We start from the raw sequence: 20,921 nt of genomic DNA, 5'->3' as shown, positions 1-20,921 counted from the left end.
TAGCTTTTTAAAGAAAGAGTACAACTAAAACAAGAAAAAAGTATACAGTATGTTGTAGGAGAATCTGAAAGCAGGTATAGAATAAAATCTTTCTTTTTTTCCCCTCCAAGACAGGGTTTCTCTGTGTTTCCCTGGCTGTCCTGGACCAGGCTGACCTGAACTCACAGAGATCTGCCTGCCTCTGCCTCCCAAGTGCTGGGATTAAAAGTGTGCACCACCAATACCAGGTGAAATAGAATTTTTCAATCATAAAACAAGTAAGGGCTGTTGAGGAGACTTGGTAGGGAAAGGTTTTTGCTGCCATCCCTGACAACTGCAGTTCGACCTGGGTAACAGAGACAACTGGTGTCTGAAAGTTGTACCGACCTCTGCATGTATACATACACACATAACATAAATAAATAAATAAAAAACCACATAATTTAGAGAATAAATAAACGAGTGATTGATTGACTTTCCAGACCGTGTATTGTTTTTTCCTAGTTTAATGAAGGTAAGTTCTACTGAGAGCACCAACATAAAACATTCATGAAGATTACAGTCAACCATCTCCCTAGCCTTACAGATAGAGTTTCACATGGCTACTGGAGTTCTTCAGAGGTCTGAATTCCATATAGGCACATGTTCCCAGGGGAAGGGAAGGAATATTAGTGTGTTTTTCTACTCTCAACTCATTTTGAGGGAATGACCTCATACATCCATTGGCCCTTTTAAAGGCCAGATGAGTGGAACACTGAAGCTGGAGAACATGAGAAGGGTGACCTCATCCTATGGGCCTCAAAGAGACTTCTCTAAGAGCTTTAGCTCTATGCTTTGATCATTCTGTGCTATTAATTATTTAAACAAGTTCACTGATCTCCAGAATTGTTTTGCTTAATGCTTTGTCCACTTCATTCATCAAATTAGGTTTAAGAAAGTATAAAGGTGTTGCCTGTAAATGAACAATCAGATTCAGAGGTTATGTTAGAAACCCCACCTACCCCGCAGATGTAAGGGATTGGCTAAATCTGGGACGATTTAAGAAACAAATTAAGTATGGTAATAAATTATAAACTGCTGAAAAAGACATTTATATCATAAACTTATGATATGAATTATTTATGATCATACCAATAACAAACAGAATATAGGCAACTGTTCAAGAGGAGGGAACAAGGCCCCTGTATAGATCAGAAAGTTGAGGACCAACTGGTAACTGAGTGCGAAATGTTGGAATTGGAAAAATTACCATTTTGTAAACATAATGATAAAGATTAGAAAAAGTGAAACTTATCTATAAATATTATGTCTAAGGGGACATCTTTCTTTTCTTTTTGTTTTTTTCTTGAGGCAGGGTCTTTTTACATAGACCTGGGTGGTCTGGAACTTATTATGTAAACCAAGCTGCCCACAGAGATCCTCCTGTCTCTGCTTCTGCCTCCCAAGTGGTGGAATTTAAAGGCGTGTTCCACCATTGCCTGGTTCTGGTTTCTCTTCAGATCATATAGATCTTTCTTCTGTTCTTTTTCTTTCTTTCTTTTTTTGGTTTTTCAAAACAGTGTTTCTCTGTGTAGCTTTGGAGCTTGTCCTGGAACTCACTTTGTAGACCAGGCTGGCTTAAAACTCACAGAGATCCACTAGCCTCTGCTCCTGAGTGCTGGGATTAAAGGCATGTGCTACCACTGCCCAGCTTCTTTTATTTTTTTTTGAGACAAGGTCTCACTGTGTATTCTTGCTGGTCGGAACTCACTATGTAGGTGGTCTTGAACTGAGTGCTAGGGTTAAAGATGTGCAGTATCAGCATTATGGAAACTTTCGGATGTGACATAAATTACACATCTTTAAAATGTCTCTCCATAGACTGCTAATGAATTATTAGGAAAATTTACCAAGCCAATAAAATTAGCATTACAAATAAGTAATAAAGAATACAGCACGCCTGCATACGTGATTATCTGAGCAGTACACACCAACTATTCTGACCAACAATACAGAGCATCAATCTAATTACAAGGAAATACCAGACAAACAGAAGGTGAAGAATGCTTCCTTGAAAGTAAAAACAAACAAAAAGGCACATGGGAGGGGTTAGCGGGGAAAAGAGGGGTCAAGCTTGGGGAGACAGAGGGTTCATATTCTCTAAGAACGTCAAGGTATACTTATAAAGACCAAGCAATGCCGTGGAAACAGTCTGAAGAGAATTACAAACATATGCCTAAAACACAGCGTGGTATTAGCTTAAAACCTGTACGAAGGGAAGCTGTTGCCAGCAATAGCATCACTTCAGTGTCTGAGTGTAGAGGATGGCATTATGTCAGCATAAAATGATGAACTTGGTGACTTTACCAGTTATGTAACAGAGGGTCTCTATTCTTAGGAACTATGAAAGTATTCTGGGGAAAAAGAGCCAGAATATATGTAACATACTTCTAAATGATTTAGGAAAAAAAAATTGTGTGTGCATATGTGTGTGGTATTAAAGAGTGAATACACGTGAATGGAGAAAACGGACACAATGTGTTAGCAATAGAAGCTGTTTTAGGGTTTTTGGATGTTCTTGTACTATTTTCATGTTTGTAACTTTTTGTGCATTTGAAATTATTTCAAAATAAAAAGTTGACCAAACACATACAAAAGCCTTCCTAAACAGCCAACAGTGGTTCTCATTAGAGAACCACTGTTATTTCTGCTTTCTGTTTACACACTTACTACTACCACAAAAAATAAAACTTGAGCATGCATTAACTTTGAAATAAAGATAAAAAGGAAAATAATAAACTGGCAAGTCAGCTAATGATCTCCTTGTTATAAACTGCTTTCTGTCAGCTTGCCTGTCACAAACACAAAGCTTCAAATTGAAATTTAATCTTATCTCTTTGAAAATTTTGAATTCAATTAATTCCCAAGATATATTTTTCAATTTAGTTTTAGTCTTTCTGGAATCCATTTTAAAGAGTGCAAGCCATAAAAGAATTTAAGGCATAAAAGAAATATAGATGTTTCAGATGCCAGGAAGCGGGGGCTTTTACTGCAAAGCCTGTCAGCCCCAGTTACCATCATCCCTTTGCTGAAGTGGCTTTTCACCCAGTGTGTGGCTATCTTATGCTTAATTCCCTTCAATCTCTCTAACAAAGGGACTCTCGTTTTAGTTTGGCAACACGGTTAGTTTCTGTCTTACAGGAGAGCGATCAAGTAGTTCTGCTTTATTTTCTGTTGTGGCTAAATTTGCTAGAACTCTAGTTAAAACAATCAGTAAAGCAATAATAAGATCTTTTTCTTAAATAAAATTCTTATGTGAATTGAAGAATTTTGGCAAATGATTTTTTCCTTATTTTTATTCATGACTTTCATTTAGCTCAATAGAATACATTACTTTGATAGATTTCTTAATTTCTTAATATTGAACCACTTTTCAAAACATTCTTCTGTGAACTCAGTATACTCATCAAATAAAATGTAGCTGCTTTGGTTGGGGGTGGATTCCAGAGTCCTTGCCACTCACAACCTCCAACAACTCTTGGGACAGCGTCTACTCACTATGCCAGAGAGAGGAACTGCATGGACCCTGCTATTCTGGTCTTCTTTTCCTTCCCCATCGAGTTTCTGGTGCTTTCGCTGTTCCTGGCCTTATAGGAACCTAATTCCTGTTTCTGTCTCCCTCTTTATATGACCCTTCATGGGTGCCTGTCTTTTTTTCTCTTCTTCTATGAACATATTATTGGATCAGAGCCAATCTGAACCAGTTTGACCTCTCCTTAGCTAATTACATTTGCAAAGGCCTTGTTCTGAGACTGCAGACATAGATTTTAGGGTACGTGCTCTCAACTCCAGTGCACAAGGCCAGCAGTCTGAAATCTCCAAGATGTGGCACTGGTCAATTGCTTTACTATTCCAGGTCTCAACATCTTCCTTATAGACCCTTTTCTCATGTTCCTTTTGCAGTGCTGGAGATTGAACCGAGAACCCACATCAGGTGGTCAGGTGCTCTGCTCTAAGTTACCACTTAAACCCTTTTTGTACTTTTCTTTAGTTTAAGATGGTCTCTAGCTAAGCTAGCCTTAAATTTATTCTGTAGCCCTGATGGGTCTGCCTCAGTCCCCAGGCCACTGTGACACAACTAGAGAATCAACTGTCCACCTTCTTGGCTTTTCTGATAGAGAGATTTTAAAAATATTTATTTAGTACTATGTCCCCACCCCCCCACACACAATGTATGAACATATGTCACATCTATGTAGGTGCCTCTGAGGTCAAAAGAGGGTGCCTGATCAGTTGAAGCTGGAGCTACAGGCAGTTGTCAGCCATCTGACATGGGATCTGGAAAACAGTGAGTGAGCACAACCTCTGAGCCATCTTTCCAGCCTCCAAATCATTTCTGAGATACAATCAAAACAAGCCAAGGGCCAGAAGCAAGAACCATCACCTGTTTCTCCTCAGGAGGCAGTTTACTCCACTCATTGCCCAACATCCTTGTGATTTCTGGAAATGGGACCTCTGGTCTCTTTGCTCGAAGCTGTTCTCTACGCTCGTTCATGAATCGAACATATCCTGTAAGGGGGGATTTGGGTGCATTGCTGTCTCGGAGAGGTTTCTTTCTTTTTCTCCCTTTGGACCAACCTCCTCGTTTACTTCTTTGCTATAAAACAAAGCAAAATGAAAAACAAAAAACAAACGATAATCACTCAAGTAACCCATCAACAATAATAACAAACACCAATATCAAAAGAGAATTCGAGCTGCATCTTCCCATGAGGCCCTGGATATTCAAAGCTCCCAGATCAGTCAGGTACAAAAGGCTACAACGCTATGTAAAGAGCTTCAGATATTTCAACTGTAGACCCTTTAAGGCAGCAGTACTCAATCTGTGGGTCAAAACCCCTCTGGAGGACAAAGGACCCTTCCACAGGGGTTGCATATCAGATGTCCTGCATATCAGATGTTTACATTATGATTCATAACAATAGTAAAATTACAGTTATGAAATAACAATGAAAATAATTTTATGGTTGGGGTCACCATGACATGAGGAGCTGTGCTAAAGGCTGCAGTATTAGGAAGAGTGAGAACCACTGCTCTAAGGCATTGTGCTACAAACTAGGGAAATAGAGCGCTATTAAAATTTTATTTTTGGAAACAGGGTTTCTACAGGTAGCACAAGATGGCCTCAAACTCACTATGTATGTCAGGGTAACTGCAAATTCATGGTGATCCCCTGCCTCAGCCTCTTGAGTGCTGGGATTCTAGGATGCATCACCACCCTTGGTGTATATAAAGGGCTATTTTGGTGCCAATCCCAGAAGATGAGAATCAAGTACCCCGATCATGCAAGCTTTGGCCTTCCTCTACACTTCCTAACAGGGATTTCCACATGAGAAATTCAGTAGTACACACATGCACTGTGCCAGAAAAGCAGACACTGTGACAGGAAACTAGAATAAGATGTCACATGCACCAACTGAAAGAAGAGCTGCTGCATGGAGATTAAAAATAATTCACAAAAGTGTTCTTCACTGATACTAAAGACCAGTTAATTTCCCATAGCAAATAGCATACAGATATTTAAATTAATATTTAGTTATCAGGAAACTATCAGTAACATATAAAATGAAGACAAATTCTTCAACCTAATGATTTGTTCCTTAAGTTAGAAGTCTTTATATACAGATCAAATCAACTTCTAAGATGCTTAAAAAAATACTACATTGTCACTGATATTTTACCACAGCCTTTCTTCTTAGCCTTCTGAATGAGACCTAAGCACATCATATCTTTGCTCCATAATCTACCAAACATAGTCTATCAGTTAATGTACCATGGTTATAGAATTCTTATTTCAGAGAAGAAAAAAGTAAACAAGATTAAAAAATAACAAAAGAATCTATTTATTGTTTTAATGCACTCTTTCAAATATATGTGAATGGTGATAGTCCTCCTTTTGGCAAATAGTGTATTAGAGATTAGACTTCCAGTTTTTGTTTTATGTTTTTGGAAATCTAGGAACATGAAGCTACTAAGGAGCCTAGAGATGTATAGCTCAGTGGAAATGTGCTTAGCATAGAGCCCCAGCACTACAGACACACAGACACCTGGAGTGGCATTTCACTTTAACACACACCTTTAATCCCAGTAGCCATCCTAGCTTGCCATGGAAACTAGAAGGTAAAATGGTGAATGCCTTTAATCCTAGAATAGAGAGGACTATATAACAGGAGGAGACAGCTATCAGACACAGTCTCATTCTGAGATTCCTGGAGGTAGGATCACCAGTACAGACTGAGGTCGAGTTAAGAGCCAGTGGCTGGCTGTTTTGCTTTTCAGATCTTCAGGTTGAACCCCAATATCTGTCCCTGAGTTTTTATTTATCGTGTATCAAATACTCCCCAACACACACCCACAACGAACACATAACAAGTCAATGAAGAGCTGCTAGCATTCATTATCTTTAAGAATGCTAATGGGGTAAATGAACAAACTAGTCTTTTCACATAAAAGACAAAAATTAATGATGCTTTTTTTTTTGTCTTAAAATCAAAACAGTGAAATATGATCAGTCATCTATGAGGAAGTCTGGACGTCCAAGAAAAACATGACTGCTCATGCCCATACTGAATCTTGTGTGATTTAGAGAAAGATGGACCCTTTGGGGGGAAGAAAGAGTCATTAAGTGGTCTTTGGTTCATGCGACTTTGTGCTGCTAGGGCTTGTGAGCAGAGTATAGCCATGAACAAGAGCATGAAGACCTTGCAGTAGTTACTAATTAATTAATTCATTCAAAAAACAAATATTTGTCAAGACTGAGCATGGTGGGTACATCTGCATTACTACCCTGCAGCTTGGGTGCTGATGGAGGATTCCCATTGGCTAATAAAGAAACTGCCTGGCCCATTTGATTGGCCAACATTTAGGTGGGCGGAGTAGACAGAACAGGAAAAAGGAAGTGAGGTAGACGGCTCAGAAAATTGCCCCGTCTCTCCTCTCTGAGGCAGACCACCATGCCTCTCCTCAGGGAGAGATGCGATGAAGCTAGCCACTAGGTCAGACATGCTGAATATTTCCTGGTAAGATACCGCTCGTGGTGTTACATAGATTATTAGATATGGGTTAGTCAAGATGTGAGTAAGAGGCTGAAATTAATAGGCCAGGCAGTGTTTAAAAGAATAGTTTCCATGTAATTATTTCGGGGCATAAGCTAGCCGGTGGCCGGGAGCCAGGTGGCCGGGATCCGGGCGGGATGAAAAGCAGGCCTGCCCGCACCTCCATCACTACAGGGTGCCCTGGACCTTATACCAAAACAGCAATAACATCAATAAATAAAAACAAAAATAACACAACAACTCCTGAGCACTGTGGAACATTCCATAAGAGGCAGTTACATTTAGTTAGATTGAGGATAACAAGACTCTATTTGTTTTTTTCCTTTTTCTTTTTCTTTTCTTTTTTTTTCTGAGACAGGGTTTCCCTGTAGCTTTGGTGCCTGTCCTGGAACTAGCTCTTGTAGACCAGGCTGGCTTTGAACTCACAGAGATCCGCCTGCTTCTGCCTCCTGAGTGCTGGGATTAAAGGCCTACACCACCACTGCCCGGCTAGTAGACTCTATTTGTAACTGTGTCATTAAAACCATTGATATGCCTCTAGGTATAAGTAGAGATAGGTATGAGAAAACTGGGCAAGTGTCAGCCCAGGAAACTAAGAAGTGAGGTGGCAATCACTTCATTCAACAACCCCTTATATGCCTGTTGCTTTGGGAGCCCCAGAGGACAGTGACAAAAAATTTTTTTTTCTTCTTTTTTCTTTTTTTGGTTTTTCAAGACAGAGTTTCTCTGTGTAGCTTTCTGTCCTGGAACTAGTTCTTAAAGACCAAGCTGGCCTCAAACTCAAGATCCGCCTGCCTCTGTCTCCCGAGTGCTGGGATTAAAGGTGTGTACCACCACTGTCTTGCCATAACAGGAGAATTTTAGCTTACCTCATCTTCATGTCTCTGCTCATTGCCTTCTGCAGCATTGGAAGACTCAGTCTGAAGCATCTGGCCCTGTGAGAGATCCTCCACAAATTCTGGGTTGTTGGTAGAGGATGTGGCTGCGCTGCTGTATGGACCCTCGGGGTGTGTTAACCTGAGCAACAGGTAGAAGAAGCATGAAGTTTGGTACAGAAGGTAGCAAAAGTTTCTCTCATCAGGCTGAACACAAATTTTCCTGCCACCAAAAGCACATGTTAGTACTCAAATTACTTCCAACACCACAATCTGTATGAAATATAATGTTTCTGTAGACATTTCCTAATAAAACCAACTCTAATCTCTGTCCAAAACAATGACCCTTCCTTCCAATATAGACTTCATGTTTTAGCTCTGAGCATGCAACAGAGCTTGGCTTTTATATGTTACCTTTCATGTATTTCCTAATGGACCAGATGAGCAAGAATAGGGGTTGTCTAGGTACTTTGGTCCTTATCATCAAAGAGCCATTTCTTAAAGAGTACAGGAATAACTCTTAGGGAATATAATAGAGGTTATAATTTCTTAGATTATAGATTGAGTAACAATTAGATCATTTGACTATCTGGTACAACACGTTTAAATATAATTTTTTTTGTGATGTATTGGAAATCAAGCCCAGAGCCTCACAAATGCTAGACAAGGCTTCTGTTCTGAGCAATAGCCATAGCCCAAGTATAAATGTTAATTAGGCAGGTAACTATTCTCCTTCCAATAATACATTCTTACTGAGTTCTTCTAAGAAACAGACAAGGAGGGTACAGAGAAATGACAGATGAATCTAAGACTTGCATGTGCTAGTAAGTTATTTATTTAAATTTTAAAGAGGGATACTGGAAAGGTAAGAGAGGCAGGAAAATGGATAATAGATGAATATTTGATTATTACTCCGAAAGAACACACACTCTATAATCAGCAATAATCATAATGCAATGTAAATACTGCAATAGATGTTTGGAGAAAATGTCATAAGAGGCACTGGAGAGGGTCAGATAAGTTTTCTATATGTGTAGAGGTTGCTAAGAAAGATCTTGAAAGATGAATAGGCACCTGATGTGGAATTCCCCTCTGTATGCTATGAATGTTTTATTCCCATTGGTTATTAAAGAAGCTGTTTCAGCCAATGGCTTAAGTAGAGTAAAGCCAAGTGGGAAATCCGAACAGAGATATAGAGAGAAAGTAGGTGGAGTTGAGGAGACACCATGTAGCTACCGAAGGAAAAAGATGCCAGACACCAGCCAGAACCTTACCAATAAATAGGCCACAGCCTCGTGGTGATACACAGATTAATAGAAATGGGTTAACTTAAGGTGTAAGAGCTAGCTAGAAATATACATAAGCTACTGGCCAAACAGTGTTGTAAGTAATATAGTTTCTGTGTGATTATTTGGGTCTGGGCAGCCGGAACACAAAAGCAGTCCCCGCTTATAGGCACAAATCAACAAAGGGTCCAGTTAAGAGCTATGCGACACACGAAGGAGTTTTAACACAAGCAGGACAAAGGACAGAGGAGCAAAAGCTAAGAGACACAAAAGGTGGAGATTGGAGGGAACTTAATGAATGTATGACCATGAACAGTGAAGGAAAAGCAAGAGTCCAAGGTAATTCCCAGGTTTCCAGCAGGTTATTAGGAACTTACTATTATCATGGACAGAACAGGATGTATGGATGAGAAGACACACAAATGAGATGATGAGCATGAAATTCTTATAACATAATTAGTGGAAATATCCTATGGACAACTGGGAAACATGTCCCGAGATACAGAGCCTGAACTGGCCATCTTTTGTGATCAGGCAAGGCTTCCAGCAAAGGGACTGGGACATCAACCCAGCCACAAAATCTTCCTTCGACCTACAGTTTGTCTGCCCTACAAGACATAATGGGGTAATGGAGGCACAGAACTTGTGGGAGTGGCCAACCAATGACTGGTCCAACTTAGAGGCCTACACCACGAGAGGGAGCCCATGCCCGACACTGCCTGGATGGTTCAGTGACCTAGGATAGAATCAAACACAATTGGCCAAATAAGTAAATAAATAAAAGTCAATGAAATGATTCCTAATGGTATTCTGCTATACTCAAAGACTGGAGCCTACCCTAATCATCATCAGTGAGGTTCCATCTAGCAACTGATAAGAGCAGATGCAGAGACCCACAGCCAAACATTAGGTGGAACTTGGGGAATCCCACAGGAAAAGGAAAGGAAGGATTGATTGTAGGAGTCAGAGGGGATGGAGGGCACCAGGAGAACATGGCCCATGGCCTAGTGAATCAACTATGCATGGGCTCATAGAGACTGAAATGACAATTATGAAGCCTGTATAGGTCTGAGCTAGGTCCTCTGCATAAATGTTATGATTGTGTAGTGTGGTGTTCTTGTGGGACTCCTAACAGTGGGAGTGTGTGTGTGGGGTGTCTATGAATATTTTGCTCTTGGGATCTTTTTTATCCTACTGGGTTGCCTTGCCCAGCCTTGACATGAAGGTTTGTGCCTAGTCTTATTGTAACTTGTTATGCCATGTTTGCTTAATATCTCTTAATAAGCGTGCTTAAGGGAAATGGAGGAGTAGAGAGGGGAAGGGGGGCAGGAAGGAGAGGAGGGAGGGGAAACTGTGGTTGGGATGTAATGTATGAAAGAATGATAAAAGATGGTACAAGAGCTGCAAGGCAGCATCCAGGGGAACGATTACTGGGAATTCTCCAGAAAGGCACTGAGAAGAAAGGACCTACAGAACACAGTCAAAATAATAGCAATTTAAGGGCTGGAGAAATGGCTCAGCGGTTAAGAGCACTGACTGCTCTTCCAGAGGATCAGGGTTCAATTCCCAGTACCCACATGGCAGCTCACAACTGTCTGAAAATTCAATTCCAGGGGATCTGACACCTTCACACCAATGCACATAAAATAAAGTTAAATAAATCATAAAAAATTAAAAAATAATAGCAATTTAAAAGCAAGTGTTAGAAATATTGGGAAAGGAGACTCAAGAATTAGGAGAATGCTACAAGAGAAAGGACAGGGAGACTTTAAGGAAGAAAGGGCAGTAACCAAGAAAAAAAGGTGTTAAGGTTAAATAAGACAGACTAGCTGGGTGAGGTAGGGAATGCTTTTAATCCCAGCACTTGGGAGGCAGAGGCAAGAGGATCTCTGTGAGTTCAAGGCCTGCCTGGTCTATATTAAAATCAGTTCCAAGTCAACCAGGCTACCAAGTAAGACACTATTTAAAAAAAAAGCAAAACCAAAAACAAACAGACATGCTAAAAACATTCTGTTAAATTTAGATCCCTGAAGGTTATGCAGCTTTAGGGGAATATAGTTTCAATGGAACTATGGAAACAAATATCAGATTACAGTGGATGGAACAATGAAGAAAAGCAGATGCATACTTTATTGTGGATGAAAGAAATGATATTTTCTGACATTTTCTAGGAGACATACCAATGACTTTATATAGGAAGCTTCTAGATTGTTGAGGTCTTTTAATAAGTGTATATTTAAAAAGTAGCTATAAAGCCAACATTAACCATGTTCTTTAAAATGCATTGCCCCTAGGGTAGGAGAAATGGTCCAGTGGTTTAGAACACCTGTGCTTTATCAAGGACCCAGGTTCAATTACCAGCACCAACACAGTGGCTAACAACCATCTCCCCAGGCACCAAGTATGCATATGGTGCACTGACATACATGTAGTCAAATCATTCATACACAAAAATAAGTCACATAAGAAGTGATCCTGAGATATAGTTTGATCTTAGCAGGCATTACTTTTCAAATATTTTAATTAATCTGGCTGTTTAGGCTACTCCTGCTTTCCCTATCATTCATTTCAACTGTTACTGGTTTAGTACTTCCTAAATTTCAAACATTTTTCTTCCAGCAAAATATGCAAATCAGGTTGGGAAAGAATAGCAACCCTACAAATTCCTGACAGACATAGGCAGTATCTGAAAGGAGTAGTCACAGGTACCCACTGTGCATGCTCCTAGCTAAAGCAACAACCCTTCCACTTCCACCCTTGATCTCATTCCCCTGGCTACTCAAGGGCAGATTTTCAGCAATTCTGTCCCGTCTGGCATCACCAGTTCTTTTTACAGGATTGGTATACTCTGTTAAAAGCGTGCTTGTCTAATTCTTAAAACAAAAGGAAATAAAAGGAAAACAATGTTTCTACCCAACTTCTGGTGAAGGTCTTCATTTGCTCCTGCCCTCAACTTCTAATGCCCTAGAAAGAGCAGGTCATAACTTGCAAATTCAATTTTCTCCTGTCCTCTTTTAAAGGCATTTCAGAAGGGATGCAAGTATACAATTCTTATCTAGGCCACCAGTAAATATCTTGTGAAATCCAATGCCATTTCTCAGTCGTCATCTAATCTACCAGAAGGATCTGGGACAGCCATTAGTTTCTTGCCCCCTTGTGTGTCTGTATTCTGCTGCCTCTCAGCTCTCACTGTGATTTTGGCTTACCATTGCTTCTCTGTCTGTCTTCTAGATGCTGGAGTCTCCCAGAGCTCAGGCTCTTTAGGGGTTTCCCCCCTTCCTTCTCTGCACAGTGCTTGGTCCTTTGCTGATTTTTATCTAGTCTCATGGCGTTAATTCTAGCTAGATGCCGATGATCTCAAACTTTTCTCTCTAGCCTAAAATGCCTGAAACATCAGAAACTGGTATGACACCGTCTGATTGACATCCCAGCTTAGAGCTCTAACAAGCACCTCGATTTTATTGTTTCCTGACCAAGTTTCCTTCCTAAGTGAGAGGTGACGCCATCTTTCCAGGTAGCGATGCCAAAGTTTTGAAACTGTCTTTGTCCTCTTCTCCCTTTTTACATTGCTCATCTGGCCGTGCAGTCAAATCCTGTTTGGTCTACTATCAAACTACATCTAGAATTCTACACTTCTCACTAACTCCATTCCCACATCTTAGAAAAACACTCCAATGAGGAATGTGGTTTTTTTTTTCTCCTTCACAATCTCACCAAAAATGTTCTTGTCAAGGCTATGAGTGATGCTCTTCAGGCTATCATGTCTCCTTGCTCCCTTCGCCCCACTGGAGTACAACAGTCAGATTATTAAGAAGTCAGTTAGATCTTATCATTTTCTTCAAACCCTCCAGTGTTTAAAGCATCCAGCCCTTCCTACTCAGAGTACAGGCCTGTCGGCATCTATAGCATGACCTGCGAGCTTGTTAGAAACAGAATCTCTGCCTCACTTTAGATTTTCTAAATCAGAACCCTCATTTTAATAAGGTCTCTAGGCAATTCATTGGTACACTAAAGAAGCACTCATAGGGCCCGCTGCTTCCCCTCATCCTTTAACCGGCTGCTTTAGTCACACTGCCTTTCTAGCTTTTTCTGCAAAGTAAGAAACATTCTTACTTCTAGGCTTTTGACTTGATTGCTTTCTCTGCCCACAAAAATCTTCCTTAGATAATAACATGCGAGTGACCTGACTTCTTTTGAGGAGAGAACACATTACTCAAATCACATCCTCATTAAATGCTTTCTTGGTCACTGTCTAAAACTGCTCCCCTAATCTTCCTAGTCCCTCCTTCCTACTTTATCTCTCAATCCATACTTCTTATTCACATGGCTAGTGTTCTACTGACTTATCCTATTTACTGTCCCATTTTTCTGTCAGAATTTGAGCTATAAAAGGATGAAGAAACAGATAGGCATGGTGGCACACGCCTTTAATCCCAGCACTTGGGAGGCAGAGGCAAGAGAATCTCTGTGAGTTTGAGGTCAGCCTGGTCTATAGAGTGAGTTCCAGGTCAGCCAGAGCTGTTAAGACAGAGAAACCCTGTCTTGAAAAACTAAAAACCCAAAAGCAAACCAAACCAAACTAAACCAAACAAAAAGGATGAAGAGGTGGCCCATGCCTGTAATTCTAGCACTCAGGAGGCACAGACAGAAGGAATGCCTCAAGTTTGAGGATAGCCTGGTCTATAGAGTGAGTTCCAGGACAGCTTGGAACACTCTTAGGTATACAACTGGAAAAAATGTTGCTTTGAGACAGGAGTTCACTATGTAGCCCTTGCTGGACTTGAACTCACAAGATCAAGTCACAGAGATCTGCCTGCCTCTGCCTCCCAATGCTGACCTTAAAGGTGTGGGCCACCTTGCCTGGCCACACTGAATTCTTTTCCTGAATGAACTAATGGTTACTAATCTAGTAACTAGGCAGCCTTTAGAAAAGTCTAGGAGAACAATTTTATTTAAGCAGTGAGGTCAAAAGGCAGAGATATTAATGAGGTTGAGAAATGAATGTGAGGAGAGAAAACAGAATTATATAATGAGTTATTTTTTAAATAAAGAATATGAGCCGGGAGGTGTTGGCGCACGCCTTTAATCCCAGCACTCGGTAGGCAGAGGCAGGCGGATCTCCGTGAGTTCGAGGCCAGCCTGGTCTACAAGAGCTAGTTCCAGGACAGGCTCTAAAAAAGCTGCAGAGAACCCTGTCTCGAAAAACCAAAAAAAAAAAAAAAAAAAAAAAAGAAAAAAAAAAGAAAAAAGAAAGAATAAATTCATCTTAGGGATTAGCTAGTACTTGAATGTGCTAGTGAATATATTTCTTCTTTGGCTTCTAAATATCAAGAAAAGATTAAAAAAAAAAAACCTCAAGTGAAGCCAGGAACGGTGGTACACGCCTTTAATCCCAGCACTTAGGAGAAAGAGGCAGGTGGATCTGAATTAGAGGCCAGCCTGGTCTACAGAGCAAGTTCCAGAATAGCCACAGTTACATAGAAAGACCCATCTAAAAAAACCAAACCAACCAGTCAAACAAAAAACAAACAAACCCCCTAAGCCAAAAAAACCCAAATCAAAACAAAACAAAACCTGCCTTTCAAGTGGACCAGAGAATTTTAAGGCAAGAGGTAGGTGCTGCTGTTAACTTCTCTCTGAATTCCTTTATAGGTTTGTTCAATGATTCCATGGAAAAGGGATGGAAGAAACTGTAGTATAAAGGAGAGCGGGCCTTTGTTCGGTCCCGCCCGGCTAGCTTATACCAGAAATGACCACACGGAAATTGTATTAATTAGATTACTGCCTGGCCCATTATATCTAGCCTCTTACTGGCTAATTCTTATATCTTGATTCAACCCATTTCTAATAATCTGTGTAGAACCACGAGGTCGTGGTTTACAGGGAAAGATTCAGCATATCTGACTCTGGCAACTTCATGGCGGCTCTCCCTGCCTGCCTTCTTCCTCCCAGCATCCAGTCCTGTCTTCCCCACCTATCTAAGTTCTGCCCTATCAGAAGGCCAAGGCAGCTTCTTTATTTGACACATAGAAAGAAGAACCTCCTACACCAAGAAACAAGAAGTTGGTTAAAGCGGCAAAACATCTTTTATTTTAAATTAAAAAAATTACTTATTTTTATGTGTTTGGGTGGTTGTGCCTGTATGTATGCCTCTGTACCATATGCACACGAGGCCCTCTGAGGCATCAGATCTGCTGGAACTGGAGTTGCAGAAGGTTGTTGAGCTAGGAATGTGGGTGCTGGAAGAACAGCCAGTGCTCTTAAGCACTGAGCCACCTATCCTGCCCCAGTTTCTAAGCACCATGAACAAAGAACCATATTAAAAAGCTAGAAGTTTGTCAGTGGAAAGAGCGTTTGAGGGCCAGAGTTTGGATCCCAGCACCCATGCAAACACTGGGAATAGCCTGTGCATATCTGCAACCCCAGCACTGAAGGAAGCAGAGGCAGCACTGGGGCTTGCTAGTTAACTCCCTAGACAAAAAAACTAGTGCATATTCCATATGCATGTACAAACCACACACAAGTCTAATCTCTGGGAAAATATTTAATGACTGCGGCAGCTTACAAAGAAAATACATTTGAATTTTAGAGTATTCCCTGTACTGGGTCCACCAGGCTCAGAGCACTGGCAGAAGGCTGAAAGCACATTACAAAGCGGGTTACAATAGCTCTCTTTGAAAGGCCCAACAAATGCATCTTCTACTCTTATGGTATAAAACTGCCTCGTTAGCACCTCATACTTTGTCAGAAACTGTGTTTTGAAGCCTCTGCAGAAGTCCAATGTCCCAAAGCAGCTGCTTACCCAGTTGCAGCCAGATCATTACTCTCCTTGGAGCCGTCTTCATCTGCAAAGAGGGGCGGCAGGGCAGAGCTAGTCATCAAGCTTTCCATCTCCCTGAAAGGAAGAGACAATCATAAAAAAATTAATGGCTTAGTTACTTCTGGCCCAAAAAGACCTGCCTTTCTTAGCTTCAGTACACCAGCAACAGAATAGAAACTGACCTAAATGTTTGTTTTCTTGACTTGGACACATCAATTTAAACTCCGTGGTAAATGGGCTTTTAGCCACATCTTTATCAACTAACCAGACTAAAAATAAGTTGGGGGCTTAGTGGGTAAATAAGACTGGCAGGTTTGCAAGCAAGAGGACTGAGTTTAATCCTCAATGCTCACATACGGTTAGGTACAGCCCTGTAGAGTGCCTACAAACCCAGTGCTGGGAGAGGGGGCAAGCAGGAGAGTCATGGTGCTTACTGGTCAGCCGGACTAGCTGAAATAGTGAGTTCCAGGTTCAGAGAGAAGCCCTATCTTAAGGGATTATGTAGGAAAGTGATAGAATTGGACATCTGATGGTCTTCTCTGGTCTCTGCATGCATGCATGGATGTGTACAAGCACATACATGTGTATACCCCACACATACATACACCACACATAGACACAAATAAAAACAAATCCAGTTTTAACAAGCATACAAATAAAAACAGGTCCAGTTTTAACAAGCAGGATATGCTTTGGAAAACTTTTTATTCATCCTCCAAAGTGTTCTTTAAGAAAGTAAAGCAAGTTTTTATTTATTGTTATTGTGTGCGTGACACATGTGAGACGGTTTGCACATAGAGGCCAGAGGCTCTCCTTCCACTGTGGGTCCACTGTGAGGCCTGCAAAGCAGGTACTTTTACCAGTTTCACCATCTCCTCAGTCCTTCACAAGTCTTTGTTTTGTGGAGATTTTTAGGTGGTGTGACCCACAATCACCAAAAACCTTGAGCAAGATATTTTGATCAACCACTTTTAGCTAACGTTTCAGCAGCAGACAGATGAAGGTACTGATTTAATTTCCGGGGTTGTTGAGAGGGATTAAGCTCAGCGCACTTCACAGACAGAGAAAGGCTAAGACAGCAAATGTTCTGAGTATTGCTATATATACAGTATTGTTACAACATTATCAGCTCTTAGTCCCACATGAATCATGTTTGGATTAAGTGGTGACAAACCAAGCCCTTAAAAAAGGAAATAGTGCAGAGGAAGTAGAGGATGGAAGGCACACTGATGTGGTTCTGAGTCAAAGAAACCACACTTCCAGTCAGAACCGTGCAGCACTTCACTGTCATAACCCACAGCAGAAATAGCGTGCACCTGGGCGCAGGAAACAGCTCAGCTTAATTGAAGAAAACAAATAAATCACAGGAACTGGAGGTTATCGGACTGCAAGGATAAAAGGACAAAGTGATAAAGAGAGTAATTTCATTTAGCATATCTCTACAGAGAAGGATTTTTCCCTTTCAAGGTTTACCACCAAGGCCTTCACCCCATATAGCTAAAAGCAGCAGCAGCCAATTCATCATGAAAGTGATATTCACACAAAACATTCAATAGTGACCCCAAACATCAGCCACTTAAGTGGAACTGCGAAGCACTCAAGAGAGAAGGCCTCAATCAGTGGGCGAATTGAGAAGTAAATGATGCGAATTCACTGAGGAGGCCCTTGGCAGTCCTCTCAGTGCTGTTGTTAAGGGGCTCTAGTGAGGGGCGATTAAAGGCGACCCCAGCAGCCATAGTGAGCCGGTGTTCATCCCACTGGGGGAAATAGGCAGAAACTGCAGGGGACACCGACCGGCATTCTTAATGTTCAGTGGAGTGGTTTACTTCCCAAATACTAAAACTGATGCTTTATTTCTTGCTCTTACTTAATTTCACTTCTAAATTTATTATTTAGGAGACAAAGATCCATAAATAGTTGAATGTGACAAAAAAGCTTCTCTGCATTTATCTTATGAATTATGGCATACAGAGTCTAGAAGGCCGAGGAAGGCATTCATTCATGTGATGTGCAGGAAGGCCTAAGAACCATTTTCAGTTTCTTCAAGACTTACAAGTAGAATGGCTCTGACAAATACTATAAAATTCCATTTGTTTTCTAGAGTGATTCTACTCAAATGTACTTACATTTTAATTCATATTAGATAAGACCAGATGAGAGCATGGGCTTTCGGGGTTACTAACGCCAATGCTAATATTCATTGTACCCGATTCATTCCCCACAAAAAGATAGTTAGATACCACAGACTGTACTGAAGAAACAGTCACATAGCCTCCAACCTAACAAGGACTTGGTTGATTTACTCCTATAAGTGTCCCTAGAAGTCACTGGCCTCTCAAGAACCTTGAAACTGGGCATCTGAAGCTTTTGGCTTTGCTCCCTCCTCTCAAAAGGAGAGACATTATTTGGTGGGGAACAAATGAAGTGTTTTTTCGCTCACTATGTCAACATGGCCCTCTTAAGAGTGTTCACCAGATATCTTTAGTCATTTTTTGAAATGTAGAGACAGCTGGATAACACAACCTTAACAACATATAAACAGAGCACATAAACAAAGGAAGTTCAGAGAACACACATTTCTTCTTTCCCCCAAACTCTTAAGTTTGTGTTACTCAACCCATATGGCTTCAGATACATTTTCTTAGTGTTACTGAGCAGTCAGGTCCCTAAGAAATGAGTAATAAAGTGGGTGGAAGATAAAGGGGCCAAGATCAACAAAAGAAGGAAATGAAGAAAAGCCCAGTGAAACCCAGAGGCTCTGAAGTAGTTCAGTAAGTTGGAAAATAAAATGATTCTCAAGAACATGCTCGGGTCCCATGGGAACGAGCTCTCATCTAGTCCACCAGGGAGGGGTGATTCAAAGTGAGTCACGGCTACTAAGTCACTGGATGCCAAAAGCCCTTCAAGTGCATCATTTGTGCCTGATAATGGACCAGTACAGAGATCACAGTGAGCTTTAAAATCTCATGCAAGGCATTTAAGAAATTTAATGAATGCTACTCTGGAAGGAGAAGGAATTGTGTACAAAGGCAAAGCAAATACATGAATTTGCTTCTTTGCTGCAGTTTACATAAATATCATGCAAGATACTTCCTGGCAGAGGGACCTACCCAAATCTGGCTATAGTCCTAAACACTCCTATTATTTCGAGGTTTATGCTTTGAACTAAGTCTGTATCTTAGCTTTGGAAGCCTAAAAACTCTATATACTAACTACTCACTTAGCCAAGAATTAATTTAAGATTTCTTTCGTTTTTTTTTTTTTTTTTTGTTTGTTTGTTTCTCTAAACAGGGCTTCGTTGTAGTTTTAGAGCCTGCCCTGGAACTAGCTCTTGTAGACCAGGCTGGCCTCGAACTCACAGAGATCTGCCTGCCTCTGCCTCCCGAGTGCTGCGATTAAAGGTGTGTGTCATCATGCCTGTCTATTTCTTTGTCCTTTTATAGCTCAGTGGATATAGCACTTTCCCCACCAAGAATGAGGATCTATGTAAAATTCTAGCAGATGTGGCAGTTGGGAGGATGAGACAGACTCCTGGGGCAAGGTGAAGCTAAAACTAGTTGAAACAGTGAGATCTGGTTCAACTGAGAGACAGTCTCAACGAGAGAGAGAGAGAGAGAGAGAGAGAGAGAGAGAGAGAGAGAGAGAGAGAGAGAGAGAGAGAGAGAGAGAGAGAGAGAGAGAATGAGAGAGAGAGAGAGAGAGCACAAGCTACCTAAATTCAACTTTAGGCTTCTTCATTCATGCATACACATATGCATGGCCACTTATACACACATGCAAACAGGCACACACCACACACATGAGCAAGAGGAATGTAGCTTTGGTTAATAAAGGGCAACAAAAGGAAATTGGATGAAGTTTTAAAAATGTTCTTGGACCTGGGAGAGGCTTGGCAGGTAACAGCGCTTGCCAAGCAACTCTGATGACATGAGTTTAATCCTAGAATCCATGGTGAAAGACAGATCCAACCCCTGAAGGTTGTTCCGACCTCCACACACACAATGTGAACACGAGCATCGGAAGGGCAAAAGTGCCTGTTGTGTGAGCCCTGATGACCGAGCTGGAGTCCCAGAACCAACAGAAAGTTAGATCCAGTGGTGTGCATCTATAATCCCAGCACTCCCACAGGAAGATGGACGGAAGTGGAGACAGCAGAACTCTCTGGAAGCTTAAGCTTATTTATTGGCAGTTAACCAGAAGTATGCAGGGTGGCAGAAACAATGAGAGACTCTGCCTAATGGAAGGAGCAAACTTCAAAAACTGTCCTGTGACCTCTCCATCTGTATTGTGGTACATGTGTATCCACATCCACACCCCTCCTATAAAATAACAAATAAAAAAGGGAAAAAAAAATCTCAATTTTGTACCACCTGCAAAAAAACCCCACTTTAAATAAAAAGAGATATATAAAAGGAAAGGGGGTAGAGAAAAGTAAACCATGCTAACAGCAATCAAAAGGAAGCTGAAGTAACTAATAATTTCAGATTAAAAATGTTTGCTCTGAAAAATAAAATGTCAAAGGAATGAAAAGCAGGTTTTAAACTGAGAGAAATATTTATATAAAACACCAAAAATAAAAGAACAATTTAAAAATGGACCAAAACAGGCAGAATAGAACCTTATCAAAGAAGATAGACAGATGTCAAATAAGTACATATGATATGCAATGCCATATGTCATTAATCAACTGCAAATTAAAACTACTACTATTAGTGGTCACAGTCCAAAACACTGACTAAATTAAGTGCTGACAAGGACAAGGAGCAAGATTAATCTCTTCCATTATTAATGGGAATGCAAAATGGTAGACTTGGAAGAAAATTTAAGTTTCTTCCAAAAGGAAATATACTCTTCCTATATAATCCTG

At 40.7% G+C, this 20,921-nt stretch overlaps 1 protein-coding gene across 1 annotated transcript in view; it reads right to left on the bottom strand.

The window, feature by feature from the left end:
* The window catches only part of Hmg20a (high mobility group 20A), an 85,096-nt gene that overhangs the window by 18,255 nt on the left and 45,920 nt on the right, over positions 1-20,921 (bottom strand). The window contains exons 2-4 of the mRNA XM_038323292.2: positions 16,037-16,129; positions 7,943-8,090; positions 4,403-4,615 (exon numbers count right to left, since the gene is read on the bottom strand). Coding sequence (XP_038179220.1) covers positions 4,403-4,615; positions 7,943-8,090; positions 16,037-16,125 — 450 coding nt within the window. The 5' untranslated portion in view covers positions 16,126-16,129. The remainder of the gene's footprint in view (positions 1-4,402; positions 4,616-7,942; positions 8,091-16,036; positions 16,130-20,921) is intronic.

Source organism: Arvicola amphibius, chromosome 3, assembly GCF_903992535.2.
Source record: "Arvicola amphibius chromosome 3, mArvAmp1.2, whole genome shotgun sequence".
In the NCBI taxonomy this organism is placed as follows: domain Eukaryota; kingdom Metazoa; phylum Chordata; class Mammalia; order Rodentia; family Cricetidae; genus Arvicola; species Arvicola amphibius.
The sequence above is the reverse complement of the archived record's forward strand: the minus strand, read 5'-3'. Positions and strand labels throughout refer to the sequence as shown.